Source organism: Corvus cornix, chromosome 14, assembly GCF_000738735.6.
Source record: "Corvus cornix cornix isolate S_Up_H32 chromosome 14, ASM73873v5, whole genome shotgun sequence".
Taxonomy (NCBI): domain Eukaryota; kingdom Metazoa; phylum Chordata; class Aves; order Passeriformes; family Corvidae; genus Corvus; species Corvus cornix.
The window spans coordinates 14,539,807-14,566,416 of record NC_046344.1 but is presented as its reverse complement, the minus strand read 5'-3'; the positions used below and the strand labels follow the sequence as shown (position 1 = coordinate 14,566,416).

Here is a 26,610-nt window from a genome sequence, read left to right as displayed (position 1 = left end):
TAGCACTTTGCAAAGCTCCAGGGCAGACATCAGGGTGAGCTGCTGCCTGCTGAGAGCATGGCTCATTGAGCCCTGCTTTGGAAATCAGCCTTTCTGCCTAACCAGCTATAAAAATGTGGCTGTGCCATCCCTGGCAGTGTCCAAGGCCAGGTTGGACGGGGCTTGGAGCAACCTGGGATAGTGGAAGGTGTCCCTGCCATGGCAGGGGATGGAACTGGATGGGCTTTAAGGCCCCTCCCTATTACTGCAGGCCTTTGCCCCAGGGTATATCACCGTGTCCTGCAGCCATAGGGAGGAGGAGGAGAGATGATCCAGCAGGCAGGAATTGTGCAGCCAGATTGATTTATTTAATTATTTTACAAACTCTTTTATAGACTTTTTTCTTCATAATCTATTTGGACAAAGGACCAGCCACCCCTTGGGGGTGATTGGCTAAAATCCTAAAACATCCATTGTCAAAATATTTTTCTACCGTACCATAAACAAGACTTTTCAAGGCTGAAGGTGTTTGGTTGTTTACATTCCCTGCTACCTCTTCTGTGAGAGAGAAAAGTCTCTCACGGACTTAGAAAATAGCAAGAAAATCCTTGCTAGCAGCATTTTGTATCTACACCTCCCAACCCAAACCATGCTGTGATTCCATACCTCTGTAAAAAAGCAACAACACACAGTGGTCTCAGCCTCGCTCAGGCCTGGGAGGCACAGAGCACTTGAACTTGGGAAGAGAATGTAGTTTTTAAATTGACATCATGTTTTCCACGGCATCAAGTCAAAGATCCACCCCCAGAAAGTGCCTGCTATCTTGCTGTTCAATTCCTAATGATTTATAATTCCCCTAATAAGGGATTTGCATAAAAGCCCTGGCTGTTTTCAATGATGCCTTATTTTATGCCTTAAAAGCATAGAGCAGATTTATCTTTTACGAGTACGTCAGACTCTTTATGGCTCTTGCTTCTGCTTGAAAGCCACAGTGACTGCAAATCAACAACACTAAGCCTCCTTTTCCTGCACACAAGTGGGATAAACCTTTAGGCAAATTGCTAAGTGCACTGCTAAACCCCTAAGCTTTCATGGCATTGATTCTCACAGAGTCATGGTAATCCCCAAATCTGGTTGAAATGGCAGAAAAGTTTTCATGCTTCATTATTTTCAAAATTAAAACTTCATTGTGAACAGGAATTGCCCTTCCGTGGAATTGTGTCTCAAGGGTTTTGTTCATCTAAAAATGTTGGGAAACGACCACAATTGTCCAAAGGCTGGTGATGTTGTGGGAAAGAAATAAACAGAACATTCCCTCAAAAGGTATAGAAATCAAGTCAGATTAAAAGCTGCTTTGAAAAGCCACTCTAAATATTTACACCAAGGTAGGAAAGGCTGGTAAAGGCCTGAAAGCAACATTGGATGCCCTCAAGGAATAAATTCCCCCAATAAGTATAAGGAATTCTTGTAACATTTCATTCAGTGCAATATTTGTTACGGAGCACTTGCTAATCTGACAGAAGTGAAAGGTTTATTATTATTCTCCTTATAGACAGCAGTGAGTGCTCCTGCAGATGTGTCCAGGCAGGCAGGAGATTGGAAGCACTCAATTTGGAGAGGTGCTGTGTCCTTGTAAGTCACACACTGCCCTGGAAATCCACAGATATTAAAATCACAGAACTGAATCATGGACTATTCCAATATTAGAAGCATTTGTTTTCCAACTCTGTTTAAATCCTTTGCTAAAGCAAATAAGAATACCTGTTAACACTGAAAAAACAACTTTTACTGAACCTGATCCAAAAAATTACCAGAAGTCCAAGCATTTCTGTACAGTACCTGTGGGTCAGGATTAACAGCAGTGATGTTACTGAGCAGGACAGAGGGAATTTCAGGAAGAAGTGGGCACAGCTGGTCTTGGAAGTGACTGGCCAGTTCATCTCTCCACCAAATGAGATCTGGAAGCCACGTAGAGGTCAGAAATGCAGAAATCTTCTGGTAAAACCTGGATGTTCCTTGGAGATGTTCTGCAGTCTGCAAAAAGCCAGTGGTTAAAAAGCATTGGTGATGGTTTCAGAAACTCTCTGTCTGTACCTTGCACCTGCAGCAGCTCCTCCTCTGTTCACAGCCATCTCAGACTCCAGTTCCACACAGCTGCCCTCAGATTCTCCAAACCAACCCCTGGTGTGACACCCTGCACCCCCCAAACCACCACACCCTTCATCCCGTGCTCATGGCATCCATCAGCTCACAAATCCTGCTCCAAAGCAGATCACACCACACTCAGAGGGGAAGAAAAGCCCATAAAAAGGACCATAAACCAGCCCAATACAATGAAACATTAACTTGCAAAGGGTTTCTTAGGGATACCAATGAAAGCAGTTGTTAATACCCCATCCCTGCAAGTGTTCAATGCCAAGGTGCATAGAGCACTAATCTGGTCCAGGGGAAGTTGTCCCTGCCCTCAGCCGAGGGTTGAAATTAGATGACATTTAAGATCCCTTCCAACCCAAACCATTCTGTGATGTTTTTTAAGATTGAGGCTAACGTTAATACTGATACATTAATATTGAATACTGCACTGCTACACTACAGTTTTCCATCATTTAACCTCCCCTCTAAGCCTCATTGCTCTTCAGGCTGATTCTTAATTAGCAGAACTTTCAAAGAACAAAACCAGTGACCTCAAGGAGACCTAATTAGAAATTAACAGACTCAACAATTGCGCAGAGCATCTTCTCTCCAACAGTTACTCGAGGGAAGTGATGGTCCTGCTCTGCTTTGGTGTGGCCTCACCTCAGCTCTGGGGCTGTTGTGAGTGCCACAATATCAGAAGGATCTGAAGCTGTTGGAGAGTGTCCAAAGGAGGGGCATGGGCATGGGGAAGGGTCTGAGGAGCAGCTGAGGGCGCTTGGATTGTTCAGCTGGAGAAGGAGCCTGAGGGCAGAGCTCAGCGGGGGCTGCAGCTCCTCCCAAGGGGCAGCTCTGATCTCTGCTCCCTGTGCCAGGGACAGGACCCAGGGAACGGCTGGAGCTGTGCCAGGGCAGGGTCAGGCTGGAGATCAGGGAAAGGTTCTTCCCCAGAGGGTGCTGGGCGCTGAACAGGTTTGGGAATGGGCACGGCCCCGAGGCTGCCAGAGCTCCAGGAGCGTTTGGACAGCGCTGCCAGGGATGCCCAGGGTGGGGTTGTTGGGGGGTCTGGGCAGGGCCAGGAGCTGGATTGATGATCCCTGTGGGACCCTTCCAGCTCAGGAAATTCTGTCATTCTGTGATTATTGCACCTAAAAAGTAAAGCTCAAGGAGGAAAACCCCAAATCAAATGACAGAGGTTGGGAGCTCTCAGAGCCACCACAGAATGAAGTGATGGAAGTGCACACAGAGGAGCCCCAGAGCTCCACACAGCACCAGTGTGATAACTGGGAATGCCTGGAAGATTCTTAGGAAGCAGAGGCTGTACAAATCTAATTCCCATCAGACATGCCTGGAACTGCAGCCTGTCTATCACACACAAGGATTACAGGAGATGTTTCAGCATTTGTTTGACAACAAGGAAGCAAAACCAGGCAGGGATGTTGAAATCTGCCTCACTTCTAGCAGCTGTTTGGAGGAGGACAGAAATAAAAACACCCCAAACTACCCCCCAAAAAACTGATAAAAAGGAGAGGAAACATAGCAGAACCACTGGATATAGGAGTAGATGCCATCCTAGTTGAATAAGCCACAAGACTTCTTGATGTGCTAAGAACAGGAGCTTTTGCCTGGAGGAGCCATTATTATTATGCTATTTATAACTATTAGACCTTGGGACAGAGAACTAGAATGTGATAAATAAAAAAAAAAATACACAGATGACAGTGAAGTGGCCAATAAATAAGAAATTGATGGCTCAGAGCCCCCTTTTGGGGCTGAAAATGGACTCTGGGCTCTACACATTAATATTAAACGAGCATTTGTCATAATGCTTAACATTTACACATGGTCTTTTTTGCATAATCCAAAAAAAGTGACTGAGTTTCCCTACATTCTCATAGCAAACACATGCAACAAAAGCACCTGGAACCCCAGTCATATTTTTAGGGTAAGCCCTGAAAAGTGTCTCTTCATGCCCACAGGAGACAACTGGAACAAGAACAGGAAGTGCCCCAACAGGATTTCATTATTCAATTCAACCACTGAAAACTTGCACACTGACAGGACAGCAAGAGACTGAGGGCTTCAGTGTGAGCAATAAAGTCCACATTTCTCTGCACAGGAGCTTAAGCTGCCCAAGGGCAGGAACAGGGAGAGACTTGCTGTCATTTTCCTTGTCTCTGCTGGGGCTGACATCCCAACTTTTGTGGCTCCTCCCAGCTCTGATCTCTGCTGGGGAAAGCAGCAGTTCTACAAGTGCCTCAGGAAAGAAAGATTGACACAAGACAGTGCTACCACAGAGCCTCTAATGAGGGAGAGGAAACCGAAGTCCTGCTTGGAAGAACTGCCCCAACCCCTGAAATGTCACTGCTGCACAACAGAGCTGGGCTCCGAAGTTTTTCATGATGAAGGTGGGCAGGCCCTGGCACAGGGTGCCCAGAGCAGCTGTGGCTGCCTCTGGATCCCTGGAAGTGCCCGAGGCCAGGTTAGACAGGGCTTGGAGCAACCTGGGCTAGTGGAAGGTGTCCCTGCTTCTTGCAGGGATTTGGACTCAATGGCCTTGAATGGTCCCTTCCAATCCAATCCAAACCATGCCATAATCCCATGACAAAAACTGTCCAGTTTGTTCCACCAGGTTGTGATTTAACCTTTCCCAGCTCCAACCCAACATCCAGGGCAGCCTGAGCCTACAGCTCCAGAAGTTCATTCAATTCTGCAACACTGGGAACATATTTTGAGCATAATCAGTGCTCCAGAATTTTGGTGCTTTGGCCAACCCCTCAGCTGGAATCAGCAGAGAGCAAGTCAGGCTCTGTCCCTCCATTTGCTTTGCTCCAGAGAGGAAACACCCTGAATTCAGTTGCCTTGGGCAGAAACCAACACTAAGTCCTTGTCCAGTCCAGCAGAGCGTGATCTCACCAGCCTCTGCCCAGGGCTGCTCAATCACTAATGGAAAAGCTGCTCATTGTTTTGGGCTGGGTTTTTTTGGTAGTGTTTTAATCATGACATTTGGTGCCAGCATCAATCATTGATTTTCAGGAGCACTGGAGCCACAGCTGTCAAACCCCAAGTTTTGTGATACATCATGGGAAATTCAATCTTTGCTGCTCCCAGGCAGCAGCTGCAAGTGAAGAACACTGGCTGCAGCTGAGGAGGGGATGCTGAAATGTGTTTTAAAAACGTGTTTACACATCCTATTCCATTTAGGCTCCCCATGGTGTGTCCAGCAGGTATAATACAGACACCTGGGGGTGAAGCAGCCAAAAATAGAGTAGAAAATCCACTACCAGCTCACTGAAGCCACAAAAGTTGCTGAGAGGAACTCAGCAGCCTCAGCAGAGCACAGGGCAGCACCTCCAAGGTTCCTCAGCCACAGGACAGGTTATTCAAGCAAGTGGCTCTCAGGAGATCTGGGGGACACAGGGATTGCTGCTCCCCACATCACCTGCCTACACTTCCCAGCAAGAGTCACCCACACTGCTTAGGTAAAATAAGTATTTATGCCAGGCAAAAGTGGCAATAATACCTAAAAAGCTGTGTCCAAAAAAGAAACAGGAACAAGATGCTCCAACCTGTATCAAATCAGCTCTGTGAAAGGCAGAACCAACAGAGCAGAGCCCAGAGTTGCAATTTCACAGCTCTGCTGTGTTGAGGATGCGTGTCCATATCATGTCCTACCTCACATGTGCCACCTGCATGTGCTCAATTTGCAGCCTGCATGCAAGATCTTCCAGTTTTATTGCACAGCTCAGGCTCTGGGGCCCCCCAAAACTGAGGGAACAGGCTCAGGTCCTGCTTCCAGACCTCAGCTCCTGGGAGTCAACAATACAAACACTCCTCCTCCCAGGCCACACTCTTCACACGGTTCAAATAAAGGAGGAAAAACTGTAATAGGTGCCAAAAGATGCGTCTCCTCCAAGTCCAGCTAAATTTCTGCACTGTGAGGCTACAGCTAATGAGCAATTGAGAAAAAATGATGCCCCAGAGAGCTGGTATCTTGTCTGCACATAATCTAAATGCAGCAGAACTGAGGGCAGCTTGGGTTGGCAATCCTTCAGCTCCCACAGTACTGGGCTGTTCCCCCAGTCCCAGTTTAGGCTGCTCTGATGCTGCTCTATCCTGCCTTGCTGAAATTTGAGCTTGAATTGGCACATCCAGGCCTGGTGCTCAGTGCAGAGCAGTGGCGCCAGCCCTGTTTGCACAGCTACCAGGTGTAAATGCTGCTACTCACTCCTGACTCGTGGGTCTCAGGGCAGCTCTGGGCTGAAGGTTCCTCTGGTGCCACCAGGCAGGCGTAGAGGGCCAAGCCTTCCTCTCTGCAGGCCTGCTGCAGCCCCACCACCTCAAATGGAGCTTTGGGGCCGTCCTTCCTCTTCACAGGAGGCACCTGGAAATCCATTGGAAAACAATGCCATTTTGATATGGACAGAAAAAAACCCTTTACCTTGCTCTGTTGCTTTTGAGTAGAGCCCCACAACAATCCAGGGAGCTTTGATTAGTAGATTAGCTGTGGTTTAGCCAGTAGAAAAATCAATAAAGACCAAATTAAATAGGAATAACACTTTGCTTTTGATACGTCATAGGATTCATTTTCTCAACAAGGACTTGCAAGCTCCGTCTTCCATCAGTTTCACTATGTGGAAGCAGGAATTCACATTATTTCCCTGGTCCAGCAAGGGGGGAGCACAGAGCCCCTGTCAAGGCTGCCTGGAATGTTCCTGTCACAGCAGCATCCTGTGTGCCTTCATCAGTGACAACGAGATCAATCCAATCTCAGCTCACCAATCAATGCAAAGTGATGATGCCATTCCAAGGGGCTGGTGCATGCTTCCCTAAGAAGCCCTTCACTAATAGCCCAACTCCATCAATCCCCATCCTGTGAATCCCCTTTTAGTTGGGCTGAGGTGATTTCTTTTTGATGGATTTTTTTGTGCACACGTGTGTGGGAGGCAAACATTCTATTCTGCAGTATATAGATCTGATTTAAACCAAAAAGGGTAAAAAGGCACTTCTGCCAACCCCAAGATATGAATTATTATTGTGAATATCAGTTTAGATCCAGGGAGAAGGTTCCAGGAGGACAGACCATGCCTTGGCTCTTTAGGTTGCTCAAAGTCAGATGAAACATAATGCACTTTAACATGCAGAATACATGAAAATCTTGATTATAAGTTAGAAAAGAGAGAGGAGAGACACTCAAAACAGCCTGGGAAGGCACTGGGGTGCTGCAAAATGTCCAGGGTAGCTGGTGAAAGAGGGCAGAAAACTCTGGGAAAGCTAGACACAGGGAATCAGCAAAGCCAGGAGAAAGGAACAGCAGCCATGCGAGCAGAGGTGCCTGATCCAGAACATGCTCTGGATGGAGAGAAAGGCAAGTCCGAGCTACAGGACTGTGATTCCCTCCCAGGGTTCTGGTGGATACAGAAACTCCAAGCCTTGTTCTCCTGGTTTATACCATCACCAGTCTCTAGATGCATTGCCAGCTCTATTTACTGCATTTACCGCCCCAAATAAAGGCCTTTCTAAACATGTTTTTAACACAGGGCCAGGCTGGATTTTGAAACTGTTGCATGGCTCAGCTGGAGAACTCCAGACACCAGCACCAAGTCCTCCACTGCTTTGAACACTGGATTCCCATGGGGAATTCTGCAGCATCCAGAGGATCACTGCTCCCAACTGGTAGCACCCAGCACACATCTCCAACGAGATCAGTGAGGATATGCTGATTTACACAAGCCAGTCAATGGAATTGCATGGATTACCAGATGAGAATTTGGCCTAAAAATGCCTCAACACTTCCAATTCTTTCAATGAAAGAAATGCAAACATCTTCATTGATACCCAGCAGCCATTTCAGAGCCTGTGTAGAATAAATGGGTGGATTTTACCCCAGTTTTCCCTTGGGCACAAAGTCCATCTGAACATCTGACCCTACACCCAGCAGAGTGACACAGCCCTGGAAGCTGAGGTTCCCTTTCAGGCTCAGAGAGAACTGCTACAACTCAGAGCTCAGGGGTTTTTTCATGGGAATAACACGAGGGAAGAGAGATCACACTGCAGCTGGTCACAAGCTAACAAGTCTGAATGGAAAATTCAGGATCCAGGGCTGTTCCAGTGGCAATTTTCATTAGCACTGAACTAACACTAAAGAATGTTAGCAATGTTTTAATGGAAGCACGAACATCATTAACAATTAATTGTGTTTAAGTGGAGTTTAAGTGATTTAAAAGCCTGGTGAAGGCTGGCTGCTCAGGGTGAAATCTACCTGGACTGTGTGGATCAGTATTGGTATCCCAGAGTCTTTCCCAGGGAAAAGAATAAAGCCAGTGAGCAGGGTGGGAAGGAAAAATATACATTGGGGAGGAAAAATCCACTGTTTTCCCTAGGGAATAAAGGGTAATATGGATGGGAAGGGGAGAGGATGGGGTGGTTTCTTTAGAGGAGAAAATCATGTGAACCAAAGGACAATTAAGATAAGGCAGCCCCTCACTTGTTCACAGCACTCTTGACTATCAGAAAGGGTCTATCCTTCTCTAGAACAAGTGGTAAAAACCAGGAACCTGTGTCCATTGCCAAGAACAAAGCCTAACACCCAGCAGTCACTTGTGACAACTGAAAATCTGGTTCAACAATTTTTCACTTCTTCATAAACTACAGACACAACCCAGCTCCACTGACTCCGGCGAGACTTTTATTTACTGACTCTGAGGTGAAACAGAACATCATTTCCACTTTGTTCAGCCACCGTTTTGTAGCTGTTGAGGGGAAAAAAAGGAGATTTCAAGAGCAATTATGTATTCACTGGAGGTCAAAACACTGCCCTCATCAGCCAGAGCCTTTTGTGCCAGGTCACTGCACTCACCAGGGACAGGAGCCATGTCACGAGGGCCTGGTAGATGTTGGCTGCTCCCAGCACCTTGTCGGGCACCTGCCCCTCACACTGATCTGTGGCCACTTGGCCACAACTTGCCAGCCAAATGGTCATCAGCAGCACCTCCTTTTTCACACAGTGGGATCCAGGCAACGTGTCAATAGCTGGCAAAAAAGAGGCTTCCTGTCAAAAAAAAAAAAATAGTATGAAAATGGAAGTCACTCGGATTACTGGAAGTGTATTCATCATCAGGAATTAATTACGTTCATTGCCATCACAGGAGGGGCATTTAACACCCAGAGAGCATTTATCAAAGAGGGAGAATGAGCCATAAAAGCCAGGTTGTTCTATCAGTGACACCTGCCTGAGCACTGCAGGTTTCCTTGGACAGCTGTCACCTGGGTCCTCATTTAGTCCCACACTGCCTGGTGAATGGAAGGTTACACAGTCACAGCTGGAAAAGCGTGATTGCATTTATTCTGTATTCAAGACTCAGTGTTTGGGGGTTTTTTTAATCACTGAAAAGCCCTCAAACGAGCCTGATAGTGTGAAAACTCATTATTTTCTGCTTCACCTAACATCCCTTATTTCAGAGATGATGTCACAGTTAAGGGAACTCACCTCCTTTCTTTACTTCAGCATTGATAGTTGGTTATTTAGGATGCAAATTCCCTCTCCTTTAAGAGAACTGTTCAAGACACAACTTCAAGCTTGAACTTTGAACAGTTTTTTGTCCTTCCACAGCTGCAGCTGTAATTACTGCCTGGCTTGTTCTTCCCATCTATATTCAATTTGCTGGCCCTGACATTTCTTTGGTAAATTAACAAGCAAGTCCCTAAAATCCCAAAGATTCTCCAGTACTGCTCCTCAACAGTTATGATCACAGAATCATGGAAGAGTTTGGGTTGGAAGGGGCCTTAAAACTCTTCTTCTTGCACCACATCCCACAGGCAGGGACAACTTCCTCTGGACCAGGTTGCTCCAAGCCCCATCCAACCTGGCCTCATGTTCTCAGTTGCTCCATGTAGCCCATAATGAGGATTTCTGCCCACACCTCTACACTGAATGAACCTTAATTTGATTTACCTGGATTTACTCTGAAAGCAAAGTAAGCCAAACGCAATTACAGCCACTTTAATTCTGAATTAAAATGTCCACAAAGGTGTTTCATGACTAATCCACTTGACAAGTTAATGTAGCTTGACTTTTGTGCCAGTCCTCGAAACAGACAACTTCTTAAAATGGTTTAATAAGGCATAAAACGAATAAAATCCAACAAGCAGCTCTACTGTGTCACCCAGTGTTTTGGTACCAAATAAAAACTGCAATTAGTAATAAAAGCAAAACAGCCATGCAGAGGTGTATGATGCTGCAGATTTGGGTTAATTGATGTTACTGCAGTCCTGGGGTGCCAACAGAATTCCTCAGGGCTTTTTCCCCACCACTGCAATCCCCTGAGGAAGAGGACTTAGGGGAAACTCTGGGACCATGAGGAAAAAGTGACCTTCTCCTATATCCTGTGTTGGAGAAAAAAAAAATCTTTCCTTCCTCCCTCAAGGGTGTGGGGGTCAATGAGAGGAGGTAATTTAGGAGCTAATGATACAAACAGTATCTATAACTGATGTTTCAGCAGGAAATCTCCCAACTATTCCAAACTTCCTCAGCCCAGCAGCAGGGGAGGGCTCCGTGGGTTTTCTGACCAAAATCAGATCAGAAGTTTACTTATTAAGGTTCTTTCTGAGTGAAGTTTTGATGAAGGTTGAACCTGCCCTCTGCCAGCCTCCTCACCCCAACAAGAATTTAGGTGTAGAACTTGAATAACTTCTGAAATATTAAGGCAAATGAACAAAACAGGAGCTAATCCAATTTAATTCTGGGCAAGAATGGCTGAAGGAAGATACAACTGGTGCTTTCTGGGTATGGCTTCCCACAGCACTGCCCAGTTTACCCCAGTCTGCAGATGAGGAGAGTTCAATCTGCCCACATTACGCTGGCTTTTATTTGTGACAGTTTTAAGTTATAAAAAGCCTAAAATTACTCAAATGCTGGGCTATTTTTGGTTGCTCTGGCTGGAATTGTGCTGTCACTCAGAGATAGGCTTGCAGCTGATTGTAGTCAAGTGCCAACAATTACCAGAGTAAATAAGATAAAATTTCCTCTTCCCAAATTCTTGCTATTTTATTTTGCAATTACAGTTTATGTCATTGCAAGTTCCAGCCCTTCAGCTCAGTTTTCCAACCACCCTCCATCCCCAGCTCTGGCCTTTTTCCTCCACTCTCACAAAACAGCAGTGCCAAGAGGAGCAGCAGCCACAGTGAGCAGCCAAGGAGTGACCTCTGCCCAAATCCACACCACAGTGAAATGGGGAAAAAGGAATTGCAAGACAACTTCAGGACAGCCACATAATCCAGCCTTCAGTGCCAGTGGTGCTGAACTTGCACAGAGGCACAATGGCCTTAGACTGAGGGAAGGCAGGGCTGGATGGGATATTGGGCAGGAATTGTTCCCTGGGAGAGTGGGCAGGCCCTGGCACAGGGTGCCCAGAGCAGCTGTGGCTGCCCCTGGAGCCCTGGAAGAGTCCAAGGCCAGGCTGGATGGGGCTTGGAGCAGCCTGGGACAGTGGGAGGTGGAACTGGATGGGCTTTAAATCCCCTTCCCACCCAAACCACTCTGTGATTCCATAATAATCCCAAAGACAGCTACTATTCATAAAAAACTAATTTTAAAAAGTGGCAATTTACCTCCATATTATTATTATTTTAAACCAGAGCTGTTTATAATGACAGCAAGCCAAAGCTCATTGGGCACAAGCTTATCAGCCACGATTAACATCATTTTATTTCTGATAAAATAGCTCAGAGTGGTTAAATGATGCTTTTGTTGATGCTTTTTAAAAGTGTAGTTGGCATTACTCTTCCTACACCGCCATGTTAGATTGGGCAAAGAGTTTCAAAGACTGAAAAACATTACTGTCAAAGCTGTGAGAGGCTGGAATGACCAAGGAGAAGTTTAGGAGCCAGGCAACAACTTCACAAAGGTTTCCCAGCCGAATCAACTCATCCACCCTGAGGAGTTGCCCCAGTGGCAGGAGAGGCCAAGGAAAAACCAATTTTTTACTTTAACAGATACAGCCTCTCCTTTCCAGGTAAAAAAACTTCAATATTTCCCTCCCAGCACCTTTTCCAATGCTAACATGGAAGCAAAGCAGCGTGTTCCACCCAAATGCCCTTCCTACTCCATTGAACAGACTCTGCAGCAGCAAAAGCTCCATCCAAACATCCACTGCATAGAAAAGGAAGAGAAGCTAAACTCACCCAGTCTCCTCCTTTAGCACAGAGGGGTGAGTGAAGGGGAAGGGGAGGAATAGGAAGACTTTCTCTCTCATTGGCTGGAGGTTTAATCAAAATAATTGTTTTCAGCCCTGTCTAAATTTATCCTTCTATGTCATCTGCACCCTAGCTTGGATCCCAGATTTAAGAGGCAATCCCTGATGAATGGCAAATTACTGACTGCAGAACTCTTTTGCCAAACGATGCATCTGCTGTGGGTTTGTAAATGTGAGCTGATTTCTAAGTGCTGGAGCAGCTCGAGCTAATTTCTCTAATGAACCTTCCCCTCTCATTCCACAGCTGCTCTGGTATTCCATGTTCCCACTCTGCCGTGGACAGAGCTCGTGGTACAAGACATAACCATGATGACTGTGTGGTTATATCCCTATTTTCCACGCAGTCACATGGTAAATGTAGGATTTTTAGGATACATTTAACAATTCTGGCCATCTAATGCAAAGCAGATTATCACTATTCCACAGCTTCTAAAAATTCTTGCATTAGATGAAGACATATTGGAAATGTCAAGTGTTTGTTCATTTTCATTCTGTAGGGAAGGAAAAATGATGACAATGCCATCTGTTAGATGATTTGAAACTCCACATTAAAGCATGGAATAAACCCTGAAACCATTCAAAGAACTGCTTTATCACTGCAAAGTGGGAGCAACGGGTGAGAACAAGGAGAGGATCTGCAGTTCCTGCATGCAACTGGCAGAACACTCCGGAATTAGGAAGTTAACTTTTAATGACAAAAAGGAGAGTACAATTGATGCTTAACAGTCTGAATGGTCTTTCTGTAAATGCATTTCTGCACTGGAGTCACTCTGTAGCACCACTACCTTTCTGAGGATCATGCTGAGGTTATGGATCTGAAAAACACGATGGGAGCAAGATGGTATTGAAATTTCTGATGTGGACTGAGCCTCAGATTGCTCAAATGGAGGAATTATGATCTTCCAAAGCAGATAACTGCCAAAGGGAGATTGCAGGGATTCAGAGAGCTCTGTAATGGAGCAGTATTTGCTCTGATCTCCACAGTTTTCAATTCACTTAGGGCACTCCACATCATGGGAGTTTAAGTTAAAAATATAATAATAAAGAAAATGTCTTTGCTGAAAGTTTTCTTGCTCTGGACAATTATTCTTAGTCTTGGGTATGAAGAATAAAACCTCTTAACTGCACTAAGGGAATTCTCAGCTGCTTCAGTGGAGTTAATGGCCCATCTATGAAAGATGTGGATAAACCCTCTTCCATGGGAGGTAAGGATCTGGTGCATAGGATATGTTAGCAGAGAGATGCTGTGGATCACACAGGATCAAAATATTTTTGGTCCAAATTCATCAAGTTAAAAAAAAACCCATCAAAATAACTGGTAACAAATAGCTTTTTTTTTTACATATAATTTCTTCTTTATTTTTTAGAAGTGGGAAAATTTTCTGTCAAAAGCTCAGCTCAGGTAACCACTGACCTGAGAAGTGCATTATAATTTAAATCAAAGTTACACTGAGTCTTATTGGAGTTTGTTTGCTTTCTGAGACACACTCATTAAAAATGAGAAGTGCCTTTTCCATGATTGGTGTTTACACTCCAGTAACACTTGGAGAGGCTCAGAAGGATTTCCAGCCTCATTGTGCTGGTGTTCTGAGCACATGTAACAAAAAGTTCCTCTTCTAATGAGTTTATACTCCTGGTTAATGAGAAGCAGCTGAAATGAGTAAAGGAAGTTTAATTACTTACACATTTCATGTGAGCACAAGACTGGGAATCGGGAACTTGTGTGACTGGGAATCAGTCCTGGCTCTGGAATGAAGTATTTCTCTGTGGAACTGTAAAGTGAGGATAATATTTCCTTATCCTGGTCCCTGTCTAGCTGGATTAATTATCAAAAGTCTGTAAAGAGCTCTGAAGAGGAAGAGTGTAAGATTATCAACAAACTTTCAAAATTAACCTTTGTTCCCTTTCCTGCTCCTCAAAGTGTTGTGGCCTCTCAGCCCCCTCAGCGTGATCTTATCTGCATCTTCCACAACTTGTTCTTCAAAGGATTCCAATCTGCCTCACAAATAAAACGTGTCAGGACTTCCAGGCCCTCAGAAGGGAAGGGAACTGCACATGGGCACTTGGAAATGCTGGGACAGAGCATGGAATTGGTCCTCAACCATCTGAAATCCAGGCTGGCATTTGGTGCATGCTCCAAGCTGGGTTTAAATCCTACAGAAATGGCTCTACTTGGACACTCCAGGAGATTCTCTGTTCCCTGCCCATGGCAGGGGGTTGGAATGAGATATCTTTAAGGTCCCTTCCGACCCAAACCGTTTGGGATTGGTTCCATGATTCACCATACATTCATCAACTTAGGAAAAGCCTCTTTTTTTTCCCCATCCATTTATCTCTTCCATGTATTTCCCCTGACACTCTATGGAAATCCACAAAGAAATAAAGGAAAATAAAGGGTCTGAGGGAGGAAACTGCTCAGCTGCTTTATCAGGAAGTTTTAGCAGAGCTAAAGTGGCTTGTTTTACAGACTGTCAGCTTCCAGTTAAAATGGATTGTGTCTGGTTTGTCACAGGCCCTGTGCTCTTCCCTCCAGCTACAAAACACCTCCCAGACAACCCTTCAGACCTGTGAATTTGGGGCTTTTCAATCCTGAGAAGTGCTAACTGCTTACAGTGTTCCCTGAAGCTGGTGGGAACTCCAGGTGCTTGGCAGAGAGCTGGGTAGAGCTCTGTGTTTGCAAAATAAAAATAACTGCACGATTCTTCCACTCCATAAGCTCAGATAAAGCCCTGAATTCCATTCCCTGCCACTGAGAATAATGCCCCATAATGAGTATTTGTGGAATAATGTGTTTACAAGTTGTGACCAAGCTTATCCCCCTGTGTGCTAGGATTTGGAACACAAGCCCAGCCTAAGTCAGTGCTGAACAAGAAGGCAGAAAGAAAACCAAGAGTGCCGTTTCAATCCTGCAGTTCCTTTAACAGACAAGCCTGTACATCCCCTTGGAAAAACAGAGGGGCAGGTTCAGCCTCCTTTCATCTACAAATAGCATCAGTGATCACAGCCCTGAGGTGAGGCCAGGAGTTGGGAATTCTATTTTGATTCTAAGAGAGACAATCACGGCAGAAAGTGTTTGTCTGTGTAATTAAACGTGACTGGCACTTGTTCACAGCCACTGCAAACCCAGGGCAGCTCTTCCTGCTGCCAGCACAGGGCCTGGCACGGAGCAGGCAAGGCCCGAGGAGACAAAAAGCCCAGAGATGGTTTTGTGTTCTCCTGCCCTCTCTGGGATGAGAAATAGAATTTGGCTCATGGGCATTTTACATTCTTGTCTTCAAGTTTAATGTGAACATCCTGCTAATGTGAATGGAGGAGGATTCAGGACCTCTACTGGCAGCAAGTTCATGCATGGAATCCTGGAAACTCTGTTCCTTTCCTCGTATTAACCTTTCCCTTAAGCAACAGCAACCAATGTTCCCATCTGTCAAACTGAGGCAGGAGTATATTGAGGAATAAGCCTGAACTCATTTTAATCACTTCCAAGATATGCCGAGGAATATAAAGGATTAAATATCTCACATTATCCTGAGGCCTTTTCAAACTCCAGCCAGAGAAACAGCACTGCAAGAACTCATTGCTTTAAAAACCCTGGTTCTTCAATTCCTTCCACAGCTGGAAAAAGCATGAAAGTGGGAACCCCTGGGAACCATCAGAGTGGCTCTCCAGGTTTACATGGAAGGTTCTCCGTGGCTTTTTGGTGATTTGTTGCATTCAGCACAGGTGAATTTCCTGGTTCTGAGCATTTCTACAGCAATTTGGCTGGAAAGCCTCTTAAAGCAGCCAAAGGTTATGAAAGCAGCTTTACTATGTGGCTCTTGGACCTGCTCTGGTAGTGTGAGCAGAGTTGGGGAAAGGAGCCATCAGGATGGGAAGTACAACCTGCCCCAAGAGTGCCTGGGCACTTCCATAACACTCTGACTCTGGGAACTTGGAGAGCAAACTCCCCCTGTGTGGAGGGAGTTGTTTGTTAACACAGACATGTAAGGCCAGACCCTCTGCTTGTCTATTAAGGCAAATCCTTAGGTGAGATCCGTGCCATGCAGAGCCTCAGCCCCTGGGATTTGTGCCTGCAGCCAGGGACAGCAGGAAGCAGCAGCTCCACCAAAGTGCTGTGCCAGCAAATCACCCCGTTTGCTTTCCCTGGCACCATGTGGGAAGATGAAGAGGAGGCCAGAAACACAGGCTCTGTGCCAGCTGCCAGCCACCCATGCTAGAAAAACACTTCCTTAGGATCTTCCATCCATTCCCAATGCCGTGTGCTGGACTGGTGGTACTAACAGGAATCTTGGCCTTCTGTCTCCGTGTGCTAAGTTTAATTCTATCTCTAATTGCCTTAGTTTATTTTTAAGCCCTTCTTGAGTCGAGGCAGCGGGTTCATTAAGTACAAGAGATTTTAATCTTGTTTCAGGAACTCATTAAATGCCGGGCAGGAAAAAAAAAAAGGAGGAATTCAGGGGCCATCTGGTGGCTGTTGGGCACAGCACTGCTGGCCACAACCTTGGCATCAGCCCAACAGGGAGAGCACCTGGAGCCAAGCACAACCCAAACTCGGCTCTGGTGTCCAAAAAAAAATTTAGTGTAGGAAATATTCAGTGATTTTTACAATTAATGGGGTTTTTTTAAAGCTATATTAAAATCATAGCAAGGGCTAAATGCTGTTGTAATTACATTCACACAGATGCAGTTGCTTTGGTCCAGTGTCAGTGAAAACATTTGGTCACAGGTGATTTGTACTACCAGGATCACCTTTGGAGTAACACAGATATAGAAAAATTCAACTACTGTGTCACAAAATCGTTATAATCATCAAAAGATTTTATAGGTTTCCTCAGCTTCTCCAAACAGAGGTACTGCACCACATTTTGGGGGATAAATTGGCATTTCTGTAAGGAAGTGGCACAAAACCTATTCCTTCATGATGGTTGGTCAGGCCTTTGTCCATTCCTTAAGTGGAGACATTAATCTGACTTTCTTACAGTCCTTTTCCTTTATGCATTTTCCACCCAGCAATAAAAGTGGTGTATTTTTAAATAGTGCTGAGGCCATCACCTCAGTGCAGCCATGTGAGCAGCTCCAGTGGAGCTGAGGAGGTGCCCAAGTGCTCCTGGTCCAGCTGGTGAAGTGCTGGGTTGGGATCCCAGGATCCACAACGTCCTTGAACAACCCAAAGATGGAAGAAAAGGGCAATTTCCAATGTTGATGTCAGCACTATTGCCTTAAAAAGATCAAAACACCCATGGAACAGCAACAGCAATCACAGGCACCTATTTAAGGAAGACAGGTAAAGAATCAAAAGCATTTCACTGACAATTTGCAGATCAAGGCACCTCCTCCTTAAAAATAACTTCTGGGGTCAGTAACTGAACTAAAAATACTTGTACAAGTTTTGGAAATCAATCCCTACTTTCAGGCAGACCGTGCTGATGCAGGGTAATTGTCCCAGCAGCAGAATGTACAGCATTCCAGCACCCCTCTGGATGGTAAATATGGATTTTGTCAGGGATTCTCCCCTGAAGAAGTATCAGATCAAAGAGAGAACAAGGCCATCAAAGGGCGAGGAAGGATTTGACCATAATATATTGGTAATTTTGTGGCAATGCAAGTAGAAAATCTTGTGGCTGAGAATTCTGCCTGACACCAGTGAGCTGAGTCAAGAGTGTGTTAACAGGAAAAACCTGCTGATTTTGACAAAAAGGTGATGGAGCCTGTGTTTACAAGACGGAAAGTACCCACATCATCTATTTGTTAAGGTAGAATGACTATGTTGTGCCTGGATGTTTTTGTTTTGTAAGGCAGCTGTAAGGCTAAGCTGCAATGAGATGAGGATCATGGTAATATAATTACTAATACAAGGTTAGCCCAAGTGATTGTGAATGCCAAGAAAAATGAGATGCCTCAGTATGAGTCAACACATTCATTTCCCAACCACTCTGGCTGTGTAAGGGAGATAAAACAGTGTTTATAAGGGGCTGGTTACAAGGTGGCTCCTAATAGCCCTCCAACAACATTATCTTGTTCTGCCATATCATGATAAAGCAATAAATGGAGAATCAAGCTGAAGAGCTGCTGAAAGCACCTACTTTGTCCCAATAATAAAAGAGATGAATCCAAGCTAAATTCTAGTTGTGTGTTAAATGAATTCCAGGGCTGGATGGGAAGTGTCAGGGCCATGGCAGGGCTTTGGCTGCAGTGTTCAAGGCCAGGTCTGACACGAGCTCAGGTGTGTCACTTCACACGGGGCTGCTGGGAAAGGAGCTCTGTGAAGCTGCTTTCTCAGCAGAGACATTTCCCTTGGTCCTGGACAAGCTGCAAAGAGCTCTGCCTCAGCCTGGCCTCACCTCCCTCACCTGCACTGAGCCTGCACTCACTGCTCTGACTTGGTGGCTGCAGCTCAGCTCTGTTTCATCACTCCAGACCCCCTGCGTGATCACTGGGCTGACCCTGGGTCCTGTTCCTGCCTTGGCTTTCTGCCCTTGATCTTGGACCTTCCTCATTCCCACACATTTGCCTCCTGGCCACCTTCACTGGGGCTGCTCTGCTGCTCCTTGGGGACCGTGGGACTGCCCTCCTTGCTGGTGGGGACTGCCCTGCCTGCCTTGCTCTCACCTGCAGATGCTGCTTTGTCTTCCCCAAAGGGTTCCCACTGCCAGAGGGCAGGGCTGGATGGGATATTGGGAAGGAATTGTTCCCTGGGAGGGTGGGCAGGCCCTGGCACAGGGTGCCCAGAGCAGCTGGGGCTGCCCCTGGATCCCTGGCAGTGTCCAAGGCCAGCCTGGATGGGGCTTGGAGCAGCCTGGGCCAGTGGAAGGTGTCCCTGCCCATGGCAGGGGGTGGGACTGGATGGGATTTAAGGTCCCTTCCCACCCAAACCATCCTGTGATATCCTTAGAATAACCTGCTTGTGCTGCTCCTGACATAAAACTCAGTTCTGACTCTGGCAAAAGTTACCTCCATTTTCTGGATCCCACCTAATGGGAAAGTGGTAGGAAAACAACATCAGCACCAAGTTACTTATCATAATAAGCAAGATGAATGAAGAGACAGATCAAACCTATTTCATTTTACATCCTCCATTTAACTGCTTTTCATACTCCCAGCATTCCTTCTGTCTCCCTCAGCAGTAACACTGCTCAAATACTGAAACAAACCCTCTATTGCTCTTCTTAAACTACGAATTCATCCTGGCCCTACAGAAAGGATCACACCACCGCTCTGCTGGCTTTCACAGAACTCTAGGTGCTTACATCAGTTCTGAACCAGATCCAAAGGTTAAAATGTGGTTAAGGAGCCCAATTTCAGAAGAGATCAACTCATGCCAGTCTTAAATTTCATTGAAAGTTTGGGTGGTGCAGAAAAGGGAAAAAAACCAAAACAAAACACCAAAACAAAACCAAAACATAGCATTAAAAAAAAATCCAGTTCTTCCCTGCATTATTTTTAAAACTAAGAGGTGGGCCAGATTGCCCAAGTATTCAGACACCTAGACATGGACTTGACAGGCAGAATTCTTAGAAAGAACCCGCTGATTTCCCAGGGAATTGGCACCTGCATGTCTTGAAAATCCACTGGATCTCAGCCCCTTCTTTAGCAGCTGAAGTGAATTCTCAGTCTCCCAGTTACCTGCACTGTGTTCAAAGTGCTCTCCCCAACCCTGACTCTCAGAGTGGAGCTGAGGACAGAGTTTGACTGAACTGGGTTGAGAAAAAGGAGACAGCACATGAAATCTGCTTTTACATTTTAGACAAGAACTCTAATGTAACCCTAATGCAGCTTTTAAAATTTCCTTTGCCAGTCTTTCCCAGCACCTCAGCTACAGGAATTGCAGAGTTTCTAAACTTTCCCTCTGATTATTATTCAATTCAATTATTTATGTACATTATAAATGGTCAGAGGAATTCTGGAAACTATGACAAGTGTTCCAGATCTGAACATCTATCACTGCCAAAACAAAGGACTTACAAAACAAATTTGCAAGTGTGCTACTCTGTCAACCACTGGGGCTTGTTCTTTGAATATACATGTTTATATATAGATATTAGATGTTTTCACTGAGACATAGCTGCCAAATTACAGGGGCTTTTAGTTTCAAATGTCAAAACAGTCAAGTTTTTCTGTCTGTGTTCATAAAAAAAGGAAGAAAAGAAAACCCTGTTCAAATTCAAAGAAAAAATGCTGCTATCAAGGCAGATTTCAAGTAATCTTGCAAAGGACTGTTGTATTTCATAGATGATGTTGATACATTTTTTATTCTTAATGTTAATAATGAATATTTCTGAATAAGAACTAAGAGCAGAGTTGCCCAGACAACACAGTTAGTATGGCTTGTGCTGATTTGCTCTAACCAACAGTGCCTTGGGAGGTCAGGCAGGTTCCCCTGGAGCAGGCTGGCACTCAGTTTGGAATCATGGAATGCTTTGGGTGGGAAGGATCATAAAGATCATCTCATCCCGCTCCCTGCCATGGGCAGGGACACCTTCCACTATCCCAGCTTGCTCCAGCCTGGCCTTGGACACTGCCAGGGATCCAGGGGCAGCCACAGCTGCTCTGGGCACCCTGTGCCAGGGCCTCCCCACCCTCAGAGTGAGGAATTTCTCCCCAATATCCCATCTATCCCTGCCCTCTGACAGGTTAAATCCCTTGTCCCTTGTCCTGTCACTGTGTAACAAGTCCCTCTCCCTCTGCACAGGCAGCAGGAGCCTGGGCTGGTGAGAAATGCCCATGTCCCTGCTGCCACAACTGCAACATCATCCCATCTCTTAGGGGAATATTTACAACTTCAGTTCCAGCACAGATCCACCCTGAGCTCTGCTCGAGACAAAGCACATCATCGAGCCCATCCTCATTTTATTGGCATCAGCACAGCAAATATGGGAAATGACCAAATACAGAGGAATTCTGCCTTGCCTGGTGCACTGTCAGGAAGGAGAGAGCAAGGCCCACGTGGATTTCTGAAGAGCAAGTGAGTGTCTGCGTCTTAATAAGGGCTAACTGGAAGGGGGTGGTACCTGCCAGCAGCCAGGGAGGAGCAAATCCAAGGATCCACAACCTTTACACCTCTAAAGCAGAGCTCTGGGCACTGTGCTGTCCTTGTCAAAGCAGGCTGGCAGAGGGAAACTCAGCTGGGAGCTTTTTAATCCTTTACTCCTCCTCACTGACTAATCCAGTGCTAAATAAAAGGAGCTTTTAAATCTCCACAAACACAGTAATCAATTTACAAAACAAACCTGAATGGTCTAGCCCCAAATTTAGGGGTGTGAAATCTTTCAACTTTTGCACTGACAAAAGAGCTTTGTTATTGGCATTAGCCCAAATAAATCATTACGGTGGATTCATGGTGATTCTGCAGTTTCTCACCTCCTCTCACCTTCTCACCTGGCCTTGTGTTCAGCAAAATCAGTGCATGGATGAAGCAGGACTGCTTATCATGGAATCATGGAATGGTTTGGGTTGGGAGTGATCTTAAAGCTCATCTCATTGCAACCCCTCTGCTAAGGGCAGGGACAGAGATAAATCTGAGGAGGAGGAACAACATCCCTGTCTTCCAAGCCATATTTAGGCTGTGGGGAAAAATCAGGATCATTTCATACCCTTTATCAGAGTAAAACCTATTATTAAACCCACAGTCCTCAAAACCTACCCACAAAAGTGAACTATAAAGCTGCTGGGGGCAGACAGCAAGACAGGACTCAGCAGAAAGAGTAAAAATATTTCACTTTTTTAGAAAAAGTTACGAAAATTCATGTGGGAGACTCTGGCTCCTGTGAAATAGGTAACACTGAGGCCACTGATTTCAGCAAGCCCTGACAGGTCAGAACTGGAGGGCAGCTGTTTGGGGAGCTCTCCCTGCACAGGAAAGTGGGGAATTCTTCTCCCTTAGTGTGAGAGAAGAGCTGTAGGGCTGCTCCTCTCCTCAGGTAATGCTGCTCCATGACAAACAGATTTGAAATAATGCAATAAAAAAGACTTTTTGCTCCCAGTTGCCCATGGCAGGGAGCCCCTGCCAGGCCCAGCCTACCCTGAGCCACTGACCATGTGGAAGAGGAGCGGGGTGTTCTCTGCCATGGGCTGCTTCCCACACACCGAGCGCTGAGGCTGCCACTGCTCCAGCTGCTCCTGCAATCTGCAGCTCCTCTGCCTCTCTTTCATCTCCTCTTCCTTTTGGGATAGTTCTCTTTCACTTCCTTCTCTCCTGAAAAAGACACAGATTAAGCTTTTCACTTGGGTAAAAAAGCCACTTGTTCATGTGGTTGCACTTTTTCTCATATTTACACCACACACTTGAGGGGGAATCATGACATGAAAGGCTAAAATAGATTTAGAAAGCAATTCTGGTGCTTGTGGGGGGACACAAGAACTTGGCAGTGGATGAAATCATCTTAGAAGAAAAAGAAAAAAAACCTCAAAGAAAAGGAGCAGAGATCAAACTTCTGATAAGTGGTGATGATCTATCTGGAGATCAAAACTCCTTTAAGCAGAGATGTGTTTGTGATGTGTCACTCCCCATCCCCACACCAAGATTTCCAGTCTAACCCCATTTCCTTTCCTATTTGCTGTAGGATAGGATAGAAAGAAACATCCCCTGACCCCAAGACCTCCCATCTTTCTACATTTGGATGCCTGCAGGAAGATTTCATCTGCCATTTCCATAGCAAACACAAAGTTGAATTTCTTCTGAATTCTTCCAGCCCCAGGTGCCCCAGCAATAATTAGAATAGCAAGAAGAAAACTGAAAACATTTCAAACCATTGAGTTCTTACTCAGAGACAATAAATAACCCACATTGTTGCCTGGCCATGGGCTGCCATCTCAGGCTAACAGGTAATTAAAATGGAGTTTAGTAGTCCTGATGGAAGCAATGAGCTTAATGTCAGGAATTCCAGAGGGAAAAAACCCTGCAACCAACCACCTGCCATTTAAAGCAAGTACACAGGAGCTGAGGTGTTTAAGTGGCAGGGCAGGCAAGTGTTTGACTCTGACACAGTAACAGTCTCCAGAGCAGGCAGATCCTAATTCTTTCCAGGGCTCATATGTCAAAGTCAGAATGTTAAATTTCACTCCGAAAATAGCAGGATATAACCTTTGAAAAGGCAGCATAATGGAGCTCTCCCAAATAGTTGGGCAGGTGCACAAAGCAGCCACCTGATTTCACTTTGAAATTAGACCTTCTGCAGAATACACTACATTAAACTAAACCCAGGGAGGCAGAGGCCCAAATAACTCCGCAATTTCCTCAATTGATATTACTCTTATTTCTATTTTTTAAAGCTTTCCAAGATATTCCTGTGGCATTCCTCACGAGTGTACTTTGTAACTTCAAGATCTTGCACTTTTCTTGGTGGCAAAGCGTCAGAATTCCTTTGTTTGGAAGAAAAAATTACAAGGGGAGACTGATACATCTTCCAGTTTGTAAAAGGTGTTTTATACTGAGAAACTAAATAAACCATTATCCATTCCTTCTGGGAACACAACAAAAATAAGCTTAAATTGGAGAGAGGCTCATTTAAATTAGACTTAATGAAAATCTTTACAACTCTAAGGATAATTTTAAACAGCAAAATATACTACCTGGGAGTCAAGGAATCCTCACCATTGAGAATTTCAAGACCAAGTTCTATAAAGATCAGCCAGGAGATATTAGATTTTACCTCACTCTTTATGGGCACGGGGAGACTGACCCTTCCAGACCTATTTTCTAGGAAGCTGTGCTTAGGAAATCTCCGTGCTGTTGTTCCTAGAGGAGATCAATACTGTGTTATCCTCCTCTTCTAAAGAAGAAAAGCTAAAGAAAAAGGCTCAATTTACAATGTGCCATAGCTCATCTAATGCCAGGCCGCACTGAGGCTGCCTCTAACCCTTCCAGCAGTAGCTGCCAGGACTGTTGTTCTTTCCAGGTAACAAAACCAGCCATCCTTTTGCTCCAAGTCACAGCCCAGGTAAGCAATGTTCTTTAATCCTGGACAATTAGAGAAGCCACATCCAAACCTGCTGATTACTTTTCTTGTGGGATACCTTGGCAATTGTGCTGTAATTAAAGGACATTCTGGAGCATTTCCTGCATTTTGAATCTCCTCGGTTTCCATTTTGTTCTCTTTCTCTGTGTCAGCTCTGTTGTCCCCACAGCTTGGAAAGGGAGGACTTTCCTTGCCTGGTTCCAATCTTATCAGTTTCCTGGGAACCACTTCATTTGTCTCTTGCCTCACTTCATGAGATTGTTTTTGACTTATATGAGAGCAACCTCTGTCCTCCAGCCTTTCTGGATGCAGTTTCTCAGCTGGAACAGACGCTTTATGAAGAAGCTCCAAGGCCTCCTTCCGGGCTGCTCGGAGTTGTTGCAGTAACAGGCTTTTCCCTGAGCAATTCCTCCTGCAAAGGAAATAAAAACCTGATTTCATCAAGATAAAGCACTATAGGAATAAAATCACTCTCTGAGGAACTTCTCCTACGAATGAGAGCTCAAAACAAGGACTGGGCATCTACAGGAGCAGTAACTGTGGGTAACAGCAGCACCAGCACTCAGTGACACAAACCACTACACAGCCAGAACGCAAAATTCATCTTCCTGGCAACTTCTTCTGCATCCAGGCACAACACAAACACCTACCAGAAGAGCCCTGAACAAATGTATGGTTGGCATGGAAATCAGAGCCTATAGATTTTTGTCCCCTTTGGATACAGGGGGTGGAGTTCAAATACATGCAGATGAAAAGGTTTTTCTAATAATTGTTAGAATTTTTGAGTGTTTGGCTTAATTTCCTCAATGAGACTGCTAAACTGTCAGCAAGCACATTATCATGATAGTGGAATGTCCTGCCATGACATAATCTACATGTACAGAAGAATAATTCCTGTTTAATAATTTGTTCCAGATAAAAGTGAAACTGCATTGATCCCCTGGGAACGAGATCAGAAGTTTGCCATGCTGAGACCAAGAGGATTTCTTATTTACAACCAGAACTGAGCATCATTTGCCAGGCATTACTTGTTCTTTAGCAACATTAAGGTATCAAAATTAAGGAATCAAAATCCAAGCTCTGCTCTCCATCACTGCAGATTTACCCTGATGGAACTGCTGAATTTGTGTCAGTGCTAGGGAGAGTTCCCCAAGCATCACCTTGTCCCTACTATTTACTGGTTGTGGATTAGATGTTCTAAATTACATTGTTTGGGCTCTGTTCCTTGTCAAATCATCTCCTCTTCCAAACCATTAAAAGAAGTGCAATTGGCTGGCACAACAAGACACATGTTCTGCCTGTCCCCTGCACTGCTGTGGTTTGGACTTCCAGGCTGCAGAACTCCAAACGGAACCCAGAGCATGAATGCAGGAAGATGGTTCAACTTGACACCTCTGCTTCACATTAAACAAATGCCTAATAACCTATGGATATGAATCCATGCATTCAGCAACAAAAGGCTGCCATCTGTGCCTGTTGAGGAATTTACACTTTAGGATTCCACCCATCACACTCTCTCCCCTTTCCCCTCCAATTAAGGAGAATTGGGAGGGTCCCTGCCCAGACAATGTCATCAATATTCTCTTTAAACCTCTAGCCCTTCTAGCCTATGTTATTATTTCTAAAAATAAAGATTGGTCTGAGTCAACTCCCTACAACACTTCCAGATTTGGTTCTGAGTCATGTCAAACACAGTTCTGGTGTCACTCACACAGGTTTGGAGAAAGAGTTGCATTTTCCAGCCCCCCAGGGCACCTCTGGTTGTGTTTTGAGCTGTCCCAAGCAGCTGGACACGTGCAAGTATTGCCTCAAGGATAAACAACTATTCTCTAGCTTTGGTAGCTTTACCATGCAACAGGAAAAGAGTGACCTCCTGGGGCCACTCTGGAGCACTTTCATTACTGGGTTTTTTGGTTTTGTTTTTTTTTGCTGTGAAGGCCAGGAATGGAGATATTTAAGTTCACTCTGATCATTGTTAGGGCAATTATTTTAGTTTCAGAAAACCTGAATATCATATCACTTGAACCAGGGTCCTGCTGAGGAATCTTACCTTCTCCTTTCTGCTTCATCTTTAATTGTCACACTCTCTTCTTCTTCTTCTTCTTCTTCTTCTTCAGAGGAGGAGGAGGAGGAGGAGCTGTCACTTGCACTGTGAAACAATCAGACCATATTAATTAACCCTGTTCCAACTGAGTGTTGGCTCTTGGTCATTTCAAGGATGCAAATTTAGAAAATGAGGAAAAAGGGAGAGAGGCTTCCAGGGAAGATCTCCAGGTGTTTTGGAGAGTTCTTCA

The 26,610-nt window shown here is 45.1% G+C and overlaps 1 protein-coding gene across 1 annotated transcript in view; it reads right to left on the bottom strand.

Moving 5' to 3' along the window:
- The window catches only part of LOC104684663, a 74,610-nt gene extending 48,208 nt beyond the window's left edge, over positions 1-26,402 (bottom strand). The window contains exons 1-6 of the mRNA XM_039560542.1: positions 26,367-26,402; positions 24,375-24,728; positions 22,395-22,554; positions 8,972-9,163; positions 6,341-6,496; positions 1,819-2,013 (exon numbers count right to left, since the gene is read on the bottom strand). Of these exons, the coding sequence (XP_039416476.1) occupies positions 1,819-2,013; positions 6,341-6,496; positions 8,972-9,163; positions 22,395-22,554; positions 24,375-24,445 (774 nt within the window). The 5' untranslated portion in view covers positions 24,446-24,728; positions 26,367-26,402. The remainder of the gene's footprint in view (positions 1-1,818; positions 2,014-6,340; positions 6,497-8,971; positions 9,164-22,394; positions 22,555-24,374; positions 24,729-26,366) is intronic.
- Positions 26,403-26,610: the final 208 nt, after the last annotated feature.